Here is a 19683-nt window from a genome sequence, read left to right on the forward strand (position 1 = left end):
TAAGCCATGGTCCTATGTGAACATTCATTAAACTATTGTAATGGCACTTGCAATGACCGGCAGTTTCAAACATATTCTTAAAAAAATTATGTAGTTTTTCAAATCCGAAACAAAATGTGAAATTAGGTCTTCCCCGGGTAACTTTTTTCAGAAACATATAATTTTAGAAATCTAAAGATTCAACTGTAATAATTAAAAAGCAATAAACTACTGCATTCAAATTAATATTCAAAATATCAAATTGATAATTTTAAGAAAGATTTTGTAGATATTATATGAGATATTTCAAATATTTAGAAAAGATGGGTACAGTGTTGTTCAGTGCAATGTACAGTATCAATTAGTGGGGTCCACTGTTGGTCAGTAGAACTGTACTTTAATGTGCAGTGGGGTACTGTGCTGGTCAGAAGAAATGTACAGTGGGATATAGTAACGTACAATGGGAGCCTCTGAAAGGTACAGTGAGGTACAGTCAATGCGTGCTAGATGTCGGACAATGTCAGTCGGTTTTCGGATTATCAGTTGATTTTGAGCTCGGTAGGGATAATTATATAGAGTCTATAGTCCTGTCTTGGTAAAGTTAAAAGCAATACTAATGTGGAATTTCATTTAATAAGTATATTATTTCAGCATGTATAAATGCATTTATTTGGATGAATTATAATTTGAAAGATGTATGTACGTACTACATATACGAGGGTTGTTCGGAAATTATTGAGACATTTTCTCTTATTCTTTTGGTAAAAAAGATAAACTCTTGAAATTTTACCAAAACGTAAATCAGGATAGAGTTTATCAATGTGAAAAGTTTCTTGTTAATGGCATGAATAGATCTTTCCTAGTAAGCTGACCAACGTGCCTTCGTCTTGTAACCCGGCGCAACCGCAAACTTTTCGCAACGTCATTTTAACGCTTGTTATTGCTCCCGTGTTTTAAACACCTTACAAACGAACTGAAATAAGAATTATTATTTATTTCTCATCTTTTGTTTTAATTTCAAGATGTCATCATTTACATTTTCTCTCATTCTCGTTTTTTTAGAGAAAAAATCGAGTTATTTTTACACGAAAGTCGAATTACTGTGAATGTCTCCTGCAGTCATTTTTTACATATTTTAGAACTGTTGACAACAGTTAGTGTGTCAAAAGTTGTTAATTAATCCCTTTGGCCTAATTTTAGTTAAACAATAAGTGAAAAAAAATACGATGAACTGAAGTTCTATACCTTGTCTTGTCATCGTATAGTTTTTTTTTACGCAATTGCGTGGCTTTAAAAGGTCTTCTTCTGAGATTTCCACCACTTTAATGGTTTTAGTTGCGCCGCCTTTACGTCAAAATTCAATGTAAAGTCGTTGTCAGATTTTTATTGTTTGGTAAATATGTGTGTACCATATCCGTATTTCAACTCGAACATCAGTGAAACTTAATCAACAAGTAGTCGCAAAGAATAGCAAAATGAACATATTTAATTTGATTTCTTTTATTATTAACTGTAATTCTACGGACACTTATAAAGTAGATGTTTAAGTTTTTTAATCTCCGAGTTCATGGCTGCGCCGGGTACCCCGACCACCAACTTGTTTATCTACTGTCGTAAACAAAATATTAAATATTCCTTTAATATTACTTTGTTTTATTATTTGTTGGTGTTTCTTTATTGTCTATGCCAATTTTCACCAAAATTCGTCACTTAAAAAAGAAAATAATCGATTTGTCTCAATAATTTCCGAACAACCCTCGTATATAACGAATGATGATTGGACCTAATCTAGGAGTGAAAAGTCCATACATAAAAAAACAATGCAATCTATTTACTAGGTGGAAAATACCGTAACCTCTTATAAAAACTTTGATCAAATTAGAATGCCAACTGGACGGGAAACATTTGCTCACAAAGATGAATGTGGTTGATTAATTTTATATAATTTTGTAAAAAATTATTTTAAGAGTACAAACCATCAAATCATTTTGTTCAGCCTTTTGATGTGTCTGAATTTACATTTTATTCTTTTTATATATATATTTTTTTTTTATCGTGGTTTTCTTCGCTTCGTCAGTGAAACCAGCAGTTCAATCAGGTATGCCGATCAAATTTTATTATTTTGAAGTTCTCTGTATCTTGAATTCATAATATGTTTTTACTACATGTAAGTGCACTTTATCACAATTGATTTCTGAATCATATCAATCTTACAAAAATATTCCGCGTATACCATATCCCTCTTCTATCAGTCATTCCAAGTATTTTAAACTAACAATTATACCGTTATGACGTAAACACTATATCATTTGAGTGTTTACCCCCCCCCCCCCCGACCCCCCAAAAAAAAAATAAATAAACATGAGCGAATGGTTTGTCTTGGTATTACTTTTCTCTTAGTTAGGTGTAGTTCCAAAATAAATAGTATATATAAATATTAGGTTCGACATTGTGTATATCTCTGAGAGTTAACAACATCATTATTCAAATGTGTACAGCTACATTTCAAGAAATATATTTGGCTTCTTTTTTTTTATATCTTCATATACGACATAAACCGGTATCTTTATTTAAAAAAAATCAGCAGATGTCTTGTTTGGATTTGGATTTTGACACTTTTATTCAGTAAAGGTCCTGATATCAATGTATACACGCTATTCATTATTATTATGTCCTACTTTTAAATCTGAATACTTGATACTAAATTTTCTAGAATAGAAAATGACACATGTGTTTTTTGTTTTTTTTTACGATCAGCAAGAATATTTATTCATCCAAAGAAATAAAAAGGAATCTCTCTTCTCATCATGATGAAATATACCACAATTTAATTAGATCACTTCTATTAACCCTTTAACTAGGAATGTCTATCTTAAAGAAATCAGTTTAGATAATCTAAAATAATGTAGCTTTTTAAGTACAATATCAATTGCACATAGATATATTCAATTTTATCCAGAATACTCTCATTTTTCTCGATTAAAATAGACATGTAATTTTTTTCTATTTTGTCTATTGACAACAGATCCTACGTTGTGTAATTTGTCGATAAAGTCGATTATTTTACTGTGATACTTCTCCGGCTTTGCGGGGGGGGGGGGGGGGGGTCTTGTCCATGACGCCTGTAGCAGAAACTAGATATTTGATCTTCGAAATTTCGCAGTTCTCTAAAATACTGGTTTATTGACCTAACAGTAGACTCAGGATGAATCTCTCCCATTCAGTCAATTGAAAAATGAATGAATGGTAACTGAAATGTGACTGAATTCAGTCACCTTTCCAGAACATTCAGTTATTATTCAGTTGACTGAATGGCAGAGATTCATTCTGTGAGATTTCTTTATATATAGCAGTAATTCTTTAAAAAGCGTTTTATTGTTTTTCTTCTACGGATTCTATGATTTTTTTTAATTTTCCAAATGTATTTACATTGTACATTTCGTTTTCTCAACCTGATGTATTAAAATCGACGATTACAGGAACAATATAGTGAGTCAATTTGATTCATTATGGATTGAATATCAATATAAATAGAAAATAAAGCCTTAGATTTTAAACGTCAGTTCTTTGGAACTAGAAGACTCCCTAAGACGCAATGCTTATTACTTTTGAAAAAAAAGAAATCCTCATATAAAAGCGTTTACCAAAGTGTTAATAATATTAAATAAAATCGGTGATTGACGTGTTATGAACGATAACATTACATGACCTGTGCAACTGTTCCGCAAAAAAGAACCAAAACCGTAACCCCATTTTTTATGTATTGAACAAAAAATTGTTAATGGAGTTGAATGTTAAGACTGTTTTGATCTGCTTTGTGTAATGTTTCTATCCTTTTTGTGAGAAAATGTTAAAACAAAGAGAAATGCATACAATTTTATCTAATTGACTGGTTATTTTTTTTTTATGTTCTTAAATTGATGATTATTGTTTTATTACATGATGTTATCTACATCATTGCATATTTTTAGATGAGCTGATATTAACTAAAACACCCTTTTAAGCGTGTGATGTACTTCTGATAAAGTTATCTGCATTTTGTTGTAACTTGTAGATACTAAATTGTCTTTTAATGAACCATGTAGCCTTGACAAAAATTGACAGATATGATTGTGACGCCTTTGTCGGAGGCCCATAATGCTAGATGACATACATTGTGCACTTTTGTAGCGAAAATTAAATCCCACACAACCACGTCATTTGGCAATCATGTCTAAATGATATACAAAACCGATCAGATCCAACCTAACAGAAAGTAATCTAAAGATTAACTCTATATACTCCCATGTTAAAATCTGACCCCCCCCCCCCTTCCATTGTGGCCCCACCTTAACCCAGGTACAATGCTTTGAACAAACTTGAATCTACACTATCTGAGGATGCTTCCACACGAGTTTCAACTTTTCTGACCAAATGGATTTTGAGAAGAAGATTTTTAAAGATTAACTCTATATACTCCTATGTAAAACTTCGACCCCCTATTGGGGCCCCACCTTATCCCCAGGGAGTATGATTTGTAAACTATCTGAGAATGCTTCCACACAAGTTTCAGCTTTTCTGGCCAAATGGTATGTTTTCAAAATATAATCAAATCTTCAATAACAATTTTAATTAGTGTCCCTTACAATAAGGAGGTTCCTTTATTTTAACGAATTTGAATCCTCTCTACTCAATGATGCGTTGTGCCAAGTTTGGTTAAAATTCGCCAAGTGGTTCAGGAGAAGAAGTCCAAAATGTTAAACGTTTACAGACAGACGGACGGACTGATAGACGGACAATCAGACGGACGGACGGACGCCAAAGAAAAAAATGAATGGAAAAGCTCAGTTGAACTTTCAGCTCAGGTTAGCTAAAAAAAAAATGCAAACAATTTTGTCTCATTGACTGGTTATTTTTTATTGTTCTGACTTTGGTGATTATTGTTTTTATTGCATGATGTTATCTACATATCCACATATTTTTAGATGAGCTGATATTAACTACAAGACACCCTTTTATGCGTGTGATGTACTACTGATATTAAAAGTTATTTGCACTTTGTTGTAACTTGTAGATACTAAATTGATTTTTAATAAACCATGTAGCCTTGAAAACAAATACAATTATGATTGTGACGCCTGTGTCTAAGTCCCATAATGCTAGAGGGCATAAATTGTGCACTTTTGTAGCTAAAAATAAAACCCACACAACCTCGTCATTTGACAATAATGTCTAAATGATCTGGGTGATGTGAGACATGAATAATAATTAATAATAATAATAATTGCAAGTTTTTATATAGCGCTTTTAAAATTGGCGAACAATTTCTCAAAGCGCTTTACAATTATTACCCCAGCAGACCTTAAAGCATTGCAGAGCCTTCTCAGTGCGGCAGCCGTTAAGGCGCTCAAACACTCACATTCCGACAATATCTTTCACCGTCTATAGCCAGGTACCCATTTGTACACTTGGGTGGAGTGAGGAAATACATGTAAAGTGTCTTTCCCAAGGACACAACGTCGACTTGCCGCGGCCAGGATTCGAACCCACAACCTTTCGTTGCACCTTAACCACTCGGCTACCGACGCCACTTCAGCGTAGGTGTCTTTTGAACAAGCATCGGAGTATCAAAAATTCTTTCAAATCTATCCGTTTTGCGATAAACTGACACCTGCAAGATTTAGGGAGGAAAATTGATAGTTTGGAGGAAAGAATTTTAAAGTTTCAATATGAATTTTGATGGTAAACTGAAAAAAGGTATCAACCAGAAGGTCTTGCAAGACCAAAACAGCATATAGAATTACAAACACTGCATTTAGATAAAATCTCTACTTACCTTTATAAAAATTTGACCCCAGTTGCACTGCGTTTTAAAATATAGATTATCTTGTATATTCAGTTTGTTTCAAGAGTCCTCGAATCCCATGAGCAGCTTAAACCAAATTTCTTTGTTTGTAAAACTGATGATAATGGTACTGAATATTTAACACTTTCCTACAGCACAAAACAAAACAATATAGAAAATAAAACTCTAGATTTAAAGCGTAATTTTGTTGAATTCAGAAGACAACCAAAGACGCACTGGTATTTAAAAAAAACCAATTTAAAAGCATTTAAAGGGTTTAGCAATATTAAATAAAAGCGTTGCCTGATATGCTATGAAAGATAACAAAATATTACATGTACAACTGATTCGCCAAAATAAAGAGAAAACTGCACCCCCTGTTTTGTATTGAACAAAAATGGTTAATGGAGTTAAATGTTAAAACTGTTTTAATCTACTTTGTGTAATGTGGCTATCCTTTTTGTGAGAAAATATTAAAAAAAAAAACAGAGGCCCATTGGCCACATTGCTCACTTGAGCAACAATAGACATAATAAAATCAAGTTTACAGAGTAACAGAACCCCAAAAATATGGAAAATCTAGTCTAACAGATCCTGTATTTTAAAAAAAAAATGTTGTCCTAGATATTCTGTTTATCATTGATTCCTTTTTGTCACAGTATAGTCATTTCACATATTGAACATTACAGTTCTCAAGAAGATCTAAATAAAATGGAATATATACGTACATCAAACTTGTGAAACCCAAGAATTGTCCAGAGGCCAATGTCTACACAATTTATAGAATCAAAAATATATCAAAATGCTTGCATATAAGCAAAACCATTTAATTATAACATTTGAGTTTTGGTGAATTAAAAATGCCTGCCTTTGTCAAATTGAACCCCCACCCCATGTGGCTTCATCCTACTCCTGGCATATATGATTTTGACAAATTGGAATCCACACTATCTAAGATTGCTTTCACTAATGTTGCACCTTTTCTAAAAAAAAATGCGTTTTTTAGAACAACGATTTTTCTCAATATATTCCTTTGAAAAGATTCACCGGTCTCAATTGTGCCCCTACCCTACCCCCGGGGATCATAATTTGACCAAACTTGAATCTACATTACCTTATGATACTTCACTCAAGTTACAGCTTTTCTGGCTAGTCGTGTTCTGAGTAGAAAAATCAAAATAAAATTTCTCTATATACTCCTTTGTAAATATTTGACCCCCTCTCCCCAATTGTGGCTCCACCTTACCTACCAGGAGCATGATTTGAACAAAAAATGAATCTACAATATCTGAGGATGCTTCCACATAAGTTTCAACTTTTCTTTCTTATGGGTTTTTGAGAAGTAAATGTTTTAAGTTTAACTCTATATTCTTCTATGTAAAATTTATACCCCCATTTAAACCCCCCCCCCCCCCAAGGTCCATGATTTTCACAACTTTGAAATTACGCTACCTGAGGATCCTTCCACACAAGTTTCAGCTTTTTTGGCCGAATGGTTTTGGAGAAAATTATTTTTAAAGATTAACTCTATATACTCCTATGTAAAATTTACACCCCCACTTGTTTCCACCTTACCCCCAGAGGACCATGAATTGGACAAACTTGAATCTACGCTACATTAGGATGTTTCCACACAAGATAAGGCTTTTCTGGCCAAATTGTTTTAAAAAAAAAGATTTTTAAAGTTGAAATCTATATACTCCCATGTTAAAATTTGACACCCCCACCATTGTGGCCCCACCTTAACCCAGGGACAATGATTTGAACAACCCTGAATCTACACTATCTGAGGATGCTTCCACACGAGTTTCAGCTTTTCTTGCCAAATGGTTTTTGAGAAGAAGATTTTTAAAGATTAACTCTATATACTCCTTTGTAAAACCTTGACCCCCTATTGGAGCCCCACCTTACCCCAAGAGAGTATGACTTGAACAAACTTGAATCTACACTTTCTGAGGATGCTTCCATACAAGTTTCAGCTTTTCTGGCCAATTTTTTGTTTTAAATAAGATTTTTTCAAAATAGAACCAAATCTTTAATCAATCCTTGTTAGTTCCCCTTACAATAAGGTGGTTTATTCATTTTTAACAAACCTGAATTCCCTCTACCCAATGATGCGTTGTGCCATTTTTGGTTAAAATTCGCCAAGTGGTTCAGGAGAGGAAGTCGAAAATGTAAAAAAAATCTTACAAACAGACGGACGGACAGATAGACGGATGAACAGACGGACGGACGGTCGGACGGACGGACGCCAAAGAAAAAAAATGATTCGAAAAGCTCAGTTGAACTTTCAGCTCAGGTTATTTAAAAAAAAAAATGCAAACAATTTTGTCTCATTGACGGGTTATTTTTTATAATTCTGACATTTATGATTATTGTTTTTATTGCATGCTGTTATCTACATATCCACATATTTTTAGATGATCTGATATTGACTACAGCCCTTTTAAGCGTGTGATGTACTACTGATATTAAAAGTTATTTGCACTTTGTTGTAACTTGTATATACTAAATTGTTTTTTAATGAACCATGTAGCCTTGAAAAAGAAAATACAAATATGATTGCGCCGCCTGTGTCGAAGTCCCATAATGCTAGAGGGCATATATTGTGCACTTTTGTAGCTAAAAATAAAACCCACACAACCACGTCATTTGACAATGGCTAAATGATCTGGGTGATGTGAGACATGGATTAGTTTTGTTTCTCTTTTTCAGTCCTTTAGAAAAGTAATTATTTGACAAAATATAAAACATTGATAAAAGAATATCCAAGCATTGCATATCAATGTAGTTAACATCAATCATTTATATCTTTATTTTTATATAATCTAATTCTGGTTGTAACGCGGCATTTGACTGCTTGATACAGATGGAGGGACTTATATTATATTGAATAACATAACTTGGTATGGGGACACACTCCATTGGCAATATCAGGCTCGAACTACTCTAAGACGTTTACATGTAGACCTATACATGTGCATGTGTGCACAGATGTGAAGTAATAGAGTATGGTTAAGTTTATATCTTTTCATTTGTATGATATAAATTTGTATCAAATAGCTATGTTTTTTAAAAATAAATTCAAACATTGAGTTAAAAATTATGCATAGAACTTTTACATGGGGGCATGGATATACATGTTATTTGGCAACTGACATCCTAAAAATTGCCGATTTGAATTCAAAGTATGACTTTGCTCCACATTTTGAAAATCCTGAAGAAACAGAAGAAATGGATTAGAACACTTTACAAGAAATTTGTTATCCCCGAAAGTGAACTTGCTTGTCTTGATGCATGTAATTACAGATGCGCCTCTACACAAACAGAGGAAGCAAGACAGAAGGATAAAACTGCTTTTAAAAAAATAGAGGGGAAGGACACTTTTTGGCTCAAATCATTCCAAACTCACCAAAAATAAATTTAAAATGTCTGAGAAATGCAACTGAAACAGTTTGAAGACAGAAACCATTGAAAAATTGTATTTCTACCATAAGAAGCACAAAATTTGGGGGGTTGAAGATAAAACTTTTTTCAAGGTATGAAAAAGAGAAAAAAAGTGCACTTGTATTTTTGTAAATAAATCAATCAAATTAAAGATTAATGTTGGATATACATCACTAAATTTTTTCACATAAAATTCTAGCCTAATTTACCAAAAAAAACCCACAAATTTTCAACCCAAAATGGAAATTGCACCCAAATCCCTCTTTTTAGAGAGCTTTACTATCAAAGTGTATGATGATATGTTGGTGCGGTTTTAATTTTTCAATACCCTTTTTTGAATAATAAAGTGTAGAGACATTTGGCGAGCAAACATATTTTTATCTGGTTGAGCTTTTAGGATTAAATGTAAACTTGGAAATTATACGCTAAAGCAAGTGTAAAAAGGGCCGATAAGATGTCTTTTACACAAGCATCAGAGTATCGAAAGAAAATTCTTACAAATATATCTGCTCTGCGATAAACCGACACCTGTAGGATTTAGGGAGGGAAATTAATATAGCTCAGGGAAAAGAATTTAAAAGTTTCAAAAGTTTCAATAGGAATGTTGATGGTAAACTGCAAAAGAAAATATATATCTACAAGAAGGTCTTGCAAGACCACCAATTATAAACACTGCATTTGGATAAAATCTCTATTTACCTCTATGAAAACTTGACTCAAAACATGGATACTCTTGTATATTAATTTGTCTCAAGAGGCCTCGAATTCCATGAGCAGCTTTAACCAAATTTTATATATACCAATATAAGTTATAAGCACTGCACTAGATTTAAATTTGTAACTCTGATTTTTCACAAACCATATTTCTGTGTTATTGAATAATTAGTAAAGAATATTGAAATTAAAAAAAAATCTCTTAAATTCTTAATAATTTATTTTGAGTAATATTTTTTACAAAAGAAAATGTTTAGTTAAGATGAATATCTAAAACTGAACTTCAGTGCTATCATACAGGATCATTTGATGATGTATCAAAAAAACAATGTAGCTGAGTGCGGAATTTGAACCAACGAAAAGAACATAATTATCGTTTTATCTTTTAACGCTTCTCTTGATTGGCGGAAAAATCGAAACACGTGATATTGAGATGCACTTTGTTCTTATAAAAAAGGAGTCATTTGAGATCACTGCTTCACAAATATTACAATTTGTATATTGTTTATTATGAACGAGAAGTTATTCTGGGTGGTGGTAAGAATGTTATTAGTTGCTTTCATGATTTTCAAATAAGGATGGTAGACGTTTATAGTTTTCACTAAATATTGGAATGTGTTATGATGAAAACATCAATTCAAAGTTATTATACATCATATGTTACATTGTGTATTTAAAGTAAGATACCCTTTACAATTCAAAAAAGAGGAGATGCATGTTTTTGGGTGTTTTTTTGGTTTTGTTTTTTATTTTTTTTTTATTTTTTTTTTTTTTTTTTTTTTTTTTGCTTTTTTTTAAATTTCTTTTTCGTTGTTGGATTTCCTCTCTCAATAATTATCTAAAAACTTATTTCAGAAAATTTGTTTCGTTTTATATTTCAGGTGCCTACTTTGTATTTAAACACATTTATAACATTTCGTTTTTAAAAAATCCGTATCTGATACATAATTTTTTTTGTTAGATGACTTGTTTGGTACTTGAACACTATACTGTAAAATTTTCTAGTTAAGATAGTATGTCTTAAAAATGTTTTATCATTTATATAAGTTTAAAGAAATAAAATTGAAAAAATATAGATTAAAAAAAAAAGATAATTTTCTGTTAAAATTATACTTTTACAAACGCCAAAACATAAATCCTAAAGCAGAACATTATTTTTTTTTCATATCTGGTTTTTTTTTTTTCCAAATGTAGGTGGTTTTGTCTTTCTCATCAACGATCGCAGCATGCACTAGAGGAAAAGGAAAGAAACTTAGAAAAGGTAAGCAAGGTTTTTTTTTTCTACTTTTGTTAGGTACGCTATACTCTGGAATCAATCTGGTCGCTCAATTTTCGAAGTATTCGAAATATTGAAAATAAAATGGGGGGTTGATGTCAAAAAAATCTTGAACATTGATTGTTATAATGATTTCAAATTGTAAATATATTATAATTATATGTTACATGTGTAATGTGCATGTTCAAACACAACTTTAGGAAGTATTGTGAAATTTAATTTTAATAAATCTTTTTCTAATTTTTCTAAACCCAAAGCAGTAAAGACAGACGTGTGTGTAACATCCATTTCCAATTGTAAACCTTAAACATAGAGTTGTACTAATCATAGCAAAGTGAACATTATTCATGAATTTACAACCAGTTCTGAAAAAAGTTTCAGAAAGAATTATAAAAAATTATTTTAGTTGGAATTTTAAAAATCTGTTCAGTTAAAGTGCCAACGGGAATCCAGCATAAACCATTGAGCAGCATTGTTATTGAAATTTGTTGGAACCGTGCCTTCTTTAAATTATAGTATTAATTAATTTGTTTTTTTTAATTTCCAGGAAATATCTGTAAAAAAGACAACCCATGTGTCAACGATGCTATATGCGGATACACAGGTGGGGGATATATCTGTAAATGTCCGCCCGGATGGGAAGGGGACAACTGTGATATAGGTAAGTGCTAATATTTAGCTATTTCATTGGTGCATTTAGGTCACACTGATGATTTGTATGTAGAGTTATACAAAGAATAGAACCCAGCCGCATTTAAATTAACCGTAACATGCAGCATTATTTTGACTGAATCGCAGATATTCAAATCGTGAGTTAATCTACAAACAAAAATAAAGATAAAAAAAATGCAATGCATCAAATTGATTTTTCATTTGACCTACGAGTTGTTTAATGTAGATATAAACGAATGTTCCAAATTTCCGTGTGGCCAAGGAAACTGCCATAATGAGGATGGGTATTACTGGTGTGAATGCCCAAGCGGCTTGACAGGCACCTTCTGCGAAGATGGTCAGTTTATAGAAATGCTTTATAGTCATTTTATAAATACATGTCTTTTTATTATTTCATTTTTTGCTTTAATTAGATATGCAGTGTTAATAACATACTAGAATCATCTAATTCAGATAAAATGCGTAAATTCTTGAAATAAGTGTAAAGAACATGGTATCCTACCACACATTGTATACCTGGGATTGTTCATATGATATAGACTATAACAATATTCTTCATTACATTTTCAAATATCTGTATGACTTCACAAAATGATATAATTGATATAATTTCATTAAAAACTTATTTTTTATTTATATATTGAAACTAAGTACCATTAAAAGTATTAGAGCGAATCAGAGTCGTAATAAAAGTATCCCTACCTAACAGTAGATTATGCAATATTTTTATTATTTATTCCATTTTTCAATTCTATAAACAATTTAGATGTTGACGAATGTTCTAATGATGTTTGTAAGAACGAAGCAAAATGTAGGAACATTCATGGATCGTATATCTGCATTTGTAAAAATGGATGGGAAGGGGACACCTGTGAACGAGGTAAAATATTTAATATTTTGTTCTCTTTATGTAACTGACTTTCTTGCTCTTTTAAGGTGGAACATCACATCATTACAAAATCGCTGACCTCTGATCAAAACGACCTTTCTTTTTATTTAAAGTAAATCCACCCTCTTGTGACGTCATACATTTTACATAAAAATGAATTCATTAAAACTCTTGCAAGTAGATTTCCAAATTCTATGTTATCATAGGAGCAAATCAAAAACTCAAATCATTGTTTACTTGGAGATATTTAATAAGCGTTTTTCATCCTTATATTTGACATAATTCAATAATGACAAAGGGAAATAACTTTTTTCTACATTAAGGTAATTATCCATACGTCACAAAACAACGTCTGACGTAATTCACGCGTTATTACGTCTTGTCCGTGCCCGATCTAATTGAGAGCTAGCGTTAAAAGGTGTAATTTAACGAGGCCGGGTCTAATTTGTTCTGAAATCAAGCTGACCTAGAAATTGATTCAAAACAAAGCTATTCAAAATACTGACAACTGCAATCAATTAGGCCTATTAATCAGCGAAATGAAAACTTGACATGGTTGTGTCGATTGCGTACTCGTTTTGAAAATATAGACCTCTTACTGTTTTCCTGCATAAACATCAATGCATTATAAGGTTGAATTTAATCCAAGTATTTGAACATTAATCCCCGAAAGTCCATAAACACCCAAAATGAAATACTGACCGAGATCTATTCCAGTGCATAAGGGAGATAAATACACAAGGGGAAATAATTTGACCGATATCATCTTTATCCTTTTCGCTTAGCAACGAGCATATATATATTTTCCACACAAAAAATGTTCTTAGAATTAATACCATACGCTGAAGAAAAGTTATTTCATTTTAAGAACAGTCTTTGAACCAGTTAAAAAAAATGTTGAATAGAGGTTTGTCTTAAAAGCATATCAGGTAGTTAGCATTATCAATGCGTGTGACTGCAATTTCTAAATAACGATCTCGATCCATTATACTTAAAGATTCCAAAAGAAACCATCTTTTTCGATTCAAATAATACAGATTAATCAACACTTTGTTTAAATCATGTTTTCTATTTAACAATAAACTAAACATATTTTTTTAGAGTGATGAAATAATAAACCTTTGCACAAATTTATTTTTACGGATCTTTTTTCAAAATATATATTTTAATGTTTTTTACCAAAAATACGCCCATTGTGATCCTGAAAAGGCCGGTCCTTTGGGTAATTTTATTTTCAATTGATTAAGGACGTAAGGGAGTAAATAATATCAATATTTCAGAGAATTCTGTACGTAAATAAAATTACAAGAGCTTAAATTCGCTTTGAAAATTTAAATCATTTTATCTCATTTGTTAGCAGATTTATCTATATTTTAATAAATAAGCAAGTGAACAAAAAATTATTTGTTTTGAAATGATAATTCCTTCATTTTACATAGGATACAAGTCAAAAAATTATTTTGTGAAAGTAAAATTTCAGGCTTAGGCTTAGATTCATTATGTATGAAAAAAGCGCCGTTTTCCGCAATCGGTTCTATTTTTAGCCACGGCCATAGCTTTAATGATACCGATGGACCAGCCAACTGAGTAAAATTTGATAAGAACATATGCTCATATACATGTTTGAAAAATATGAAAAAAATCTGTACGCATTTTATTTATCAAGTGGGGTATGGACCTCTACCTTAAGTGATATATCTAAATGCTATAATTTTTCTACTGTAAACAATTTTTTTCTTTTTTTTTAAATTAATTTTAGTTTTCTTGCATAGTAAGCAATAAAATTTAAATAGACAAACAAGTATCCATCCACTTATATTAAAATATTAAACAAACAAAAATTGTGATTTTCAGATGATAATTTCAGTAAGTTTTTATTACCTTGCATCTTAAATAGTATGGATACATATATATTTTATTTATTTTTTGATGAAATTCAAATCCAATGAGTTAAAAAAAGTTAAGTTTTTAACCTTGAACCCATGATTTTATAGGCACGGAGTTACCTTAAAGGATTTTATCGATGGCAACATGTTACTTACACAATAGCCGAGTGGATAAAGTGTCGGCCTTGTGATCCGTACATTTCGAGTACGAATACTTCGAGGGCTTTTGTTGCTACTTACTGATTTGACTTTTAAGGAGTTTTTTTTTCCATTTTCTAACTGTAAATATTTGGCTCATTTGACATATATACAGTTCAGTTCTCATTTTATCTTTCATAATCAAATGCTGTTAATTTTTTTCAGGTTTGTTTTTACGTCTTAAAGTTCTTATTCCACATTTTTATTGACCTTTAATTCTAAAACGTCTAATTATGTAGCTTTCGTATTTAAAATGTTCATCTAAACGAAATGTTATTTTTCAAATTTTTATTTTTACTCTTGACCTTGACGAATTAGGGTTGTGAATTCTATTTAGCTTTTTCACAGAACGTTGTTTATGCTAAATCAAGTACATCAAATGCTTAGCATGAATATGTATAAATATTTTTATTCATGTACCGCTATGTTTAATCTTTGCTTTTTAATTAAAATTAGAATCATCGCACGTTCTTAAGTATCGTACGCGCTAAATAAAATACGTTAATTGTCTGAATTTAGTGGTTTAAGTAAAGAGTCCAAAAAAAGGTTTTGCCATGAAACTTTAACTGTTTACCTATGGAATAAAATGACCTGACATGACCTGACATGAAATTAGCATGGATCTGTCATAAAGTACATAGTCGGCTTAGTATGTTCGACATCTATCTATTTTGTTTGGTCGAAAGATTGCAAAGAATAGGAAAAAGATTTGAAACACGAAACATATATTGCATATACAGAAACTACAGCTACTAAAACTTGACTTCGCAAACAGCCTAAAGACAATAAATTTACTTTCAAGATATCAACGAATGCGACAACAACCCTTGTCAGAACGGAGGACAGTGCACTGACAGTGAGGGGTCATTCAGTTGTAGTTGTACTGATGGATTGGAGGGACCGATCTGTGATGAAGGTAATCTAAACATTCAAAAATGATAAGTAAGCGTTATTATGGTTTGCAGATAATTTGCTGTGTATTTTCAATGTACTTTGATATATTTACAATGAACCATTTCAACCTTCAGTATTAATTAAAACATTCTATTGCTTGTTCAATTTACACAAAAGCATAACGTACTTGATGCACAAACCTTAAAACAAAAACCTTACATTTAAAAAGACAAGTACTGAGGTAGAAAGAAACAGGTCCAGATTAAGTACCCGTTACTATTTCTTAAAATTGAGTTGTTGTACATGAAGGGTAATGAGTTGTTAAATACATTTTTTTTAAATAGTATCATCAGTTACATGTAGAAGGACGTCTATAGTTGAAATTGATATGAAATTGTGGGCTCCTTATGATAAATACATGATCGAAAGTAAAATGCAAAATCTACGGCTATGATTATTGTGTTTACTTTAGACAGTGAAATTGAATGTGACAGACGGGGGTGAAATAACATAAAAAAGGTGGATGAGACATAGAAAGCTATACACCGGTAAGCTTCTGACAAGTGAGTGTGCAATATGCTCATGGTACGAAAGGTCAATCTTTTGCAGAGATTTCCGGGGGGGGGGGGGGGGCTTTAGAAAATGAACGTAGGGGATGGGCGAAATATGAAAGGTTTAAAATCTCAGAAAAACCATTATGCAGGAAAGTGTACATATTCTGAAATGTCATTTTCCTCAGAAGTCGAGGGTTTGCTTTATACATGTAAGGAGTGAATTAAAGGTGTTTGTGCTGAATTGGAACTGATGGAACTCAAGTTATGTAGCTCCGAAGACACACGTCTTCTTGCTACAATGAATTGTATAAAAAGAACTGTTCCCTGCCACCTAATTTAACAAAGTGGCTAAACTGAAAAAAATAAAGTTTAAAAAAAAAGATTTAGTTTTACATCTAGACCCGCTTGCAGAGCTGTGCACAAACTAGAACTTTCCGAAGTTAGTGACATGTTTTTTTCTGTATTTTCAACAAATTCTATCGTTATTACGATTTGTTTTCCTTGGACAGTTACCTTCTACTTTTAATTGGAAATCAAATATGAGAAATACACCAATATTAAAACTACAAATAACGTTTTATATGATTTTATCGGATTTGATTAAAAGATATGAACCAATCATATGTTCAAAGCTTCAATAAAAAAAAGTAGTAGGGTTTTTTGGGGTTTTTTTTATTATTGATTGTGTTTATCATTTGATTCTCATTAAATTGGATAACTATCCTAGTGTAGGTTAACACTATTATAATATATACAATACCAATTTAAAAGTTACAAAGAATAATTGCTGAAATATATTGACATTTCAAACACAATATAATATACCCACAATCGTATTTACTAATGATCGAAAACTTTACTTTGAATAGCAGATATATGTCAAACGCAAAGTCATTCTACAATTATGATTAATCATTGTATGACAATTTTAGATGTTAACGAGTGCTTGACCAATCCTTGTGAAAACGAAGCACTATGTAACAACACTTGCGGATCATTCATCTGCAGTTGTAAACCTGGATGGGAGGGTGACGTTTGTGATCAAGGTAAGATACCGTTTCTACTTTTTATGCATATAATAACGTGAATTTATCGACACAATTTGCCATTTAGTAAATAGAAAGAAATTAGATTGACGACTCCAAATAGATAATTGTACATGTAATACTGAATTTCTTTGCAAGAAAAATATGTTGATACCAATAAGGCAGAACTGATTAAAAAAAGACTAGGCACCAAAGTTAAATTCATTAGCCTGAAATTAGAAATCCAAGTTCGTTGGTTCGAAAGAAACCTTTTTGGGTTTAAGGGATTGTAAAAGTAAAACAACGAAAACTTTAGCAAATTGAATCTGTTATTGTACATACAGAAACTATATTGGTAATGAACTTACTTTTCCAGACGTCAACGAATGTGACAACAACCCTTGTCAGAACGGAGGACGATGCACTAACAGTGAGGGATCATTCAGTTGTAATTGTACTGATGGATGGGAGGGATCTGTATGTGATCAAGGTAATATAAATAAGTAAATAAAATGTTAGTATTGTATGGTCTTCAGGGTATTTGCTAACATATTCATAATGAATTGTAATAAAAAAAATATTAGGGTATGCTGACATTTGCAGTGAACTATTTCAACCATTAGTAGAAATATTCTATGAAAAATTCAAAGTATTCTCAAACGTAAGTCAAATTAGATAAACAAGTCAAAGACCCTGTTTCAAAAACCTTTAAATAAAACCATAAGAATTATAAAATCTAAAAACAATTGCTCTTAATGCTACTGAGTTAACAGGCTGAGTAAACACAAAAAGGCATGGATTAAACAACGGGTGCAATTAGACTACATTTGGACACGCTAGCAAACAGATCTACTTTAAGCAAATTGTACCGTCATTACGATTATTTTTGCACTGCACAGTTTCCGACCCCCCAAAAAATAATCTTTTCGGTAAAGTAAATATAATGTACTATTAGTGGGATAAAAAAACCAAAGTTATACAATTATCTTTTCTCACAGATTTTGAAGATTATCAGAACAGGATTAACAAAATTATATTCTGACAATTTGACAACCTTTATGTTATTTATAATTTCATTTTTCTTATATTACATGTAAATATATTGCCTGGTGTAAGTTACCAAGTACATAATGTATGCAATACCCTACAAAAGTAAAGTAAAAAAATATATATCAGAAAAATATGGATGTTTCATACACAATAAACCCAAACTTGTAATTAAAGAGATCAGAACTTGTCTATAAACAGCTGTTATATATAATACCCGAGTGCCTTTTCCGAATATCATAAATCATGGTATTGTTCATGCAATTCTTAGATGTTGACGAGTGTCTGACCAATGCTTGTGAGAACGGAGCACTATGTATTAACACTTGCGGATCATTCATCTGTAGTTGTAAACCCGGATGGGAGGGTGACCTCTGTGATCAAAGTAAGATGCTATATCTGTTTCGTTTTATATATAATTCCGTGCACATATTGTAACAATTAACCGTTAAGAACAGTACCGATCAAACCCAATCTAACACCAGAGCAGACCAACTAAACCTTGGGTTCTTCCGTTGACAACCAGACATTAGGACGAATCAAACTTCATAGTTTAAACACATCTACATATATATGTCTGATATATCAAAAAGTTTGGTTGTTCTAGTCCTAATCGTTGATGAAATCTCGTGGAAAAATGTTATAGACCCGGGGCAGGACACAACGACAGGAACTATTTTTTTTTAAGTGAAGAGAACTCTTCAAGGTATTTTCATTATGTAGCATTCCTGAAAACACGAGGAAAATATATCCAATCAGCTCTGGGTTGTTCTGCCGGCAAAACGGGTAAAATTAAAAGAAAAAGGCTTTCCACATGAAACAGGAAACCTTAATAAGACAAAAAAGATCGAAACCGTTTAATTTTCATTAAATAACATTCATATGCATGAAACTACAAAGTCAACTTCAATTGCTCAAAAGTAACCTCTTTTTGTTTGTTTGTTTTTGTTTTCTGTGTTGTTTCTTTAATGATTGTACATGTAATAGGAAAACAGGAACATTAAAACGAATTAGTTATTGTTATTCGGAAACTATAATTACAGTAAACGTATGTTTTCAGATATCAATGAATGTGAAAACAGCCCATGTCAGAACGGAGGACGGTGCACTGACAGTGAGGGATCATTCTCTTGTAGTTGTACTGACGGATGGGAGGGACAAGTCTGTGATCAAGGTTTATCATTATGTTTATCATTTGATTCTCATTTAATTTGATAACTATCCTAGTGAAAGTTAACATTAGTATAATGTATACAACACCAATTTAAAAGTGACAAA

The 19683-nt window shown here is 31.7% G+C and overlaps 1 protein-coding gene across 1 annotated transcript in view; it reads left to right on the forward strand.

Annotated features, from left to right (window-relative positions):
- Positions 1-19683, forward strand: part of LOC136275888 (fibropellin-3-like) — a 29917-nt gene that overhangs the window by 6822 nt on the left and 3412 nt on the right. The window contains exons 2-6 of the mRNA XM_066086119.1: positions 11159-11225; positions 11788-11901; positions 17342-17379; positions 17735-17848; positions 19466-19579. Of these exons, the coding sequence (XP_065942191.1) occupies positions 11159-11225; positions 11788-11901; positions 17342-17379; positions 17735-17848; positions 19466-19579 (447 nt within the window). The remainder of the gene's footprint in view (positions 1-11158; positions 11226-11787; positions 11902-17341; positions 17380-17734; positions 17849-19465; positions 19580-19683) is intronic.

The sequence above is a fragment of the Magallana gigas genome, chromosome 1 (genome assembly GCF_963853765.1).
Source record: "Magallana gigas chromosome 1, xbMagGiga1.1, whole genome shotgun sequence".
NCBI classification, from domain to species: domain Eukaryota; kingdom Metazoa; phylum Mollusca; class Bivalvia; order Ostreida; family Ostreidae; genus Magallana; species Magallana gigas.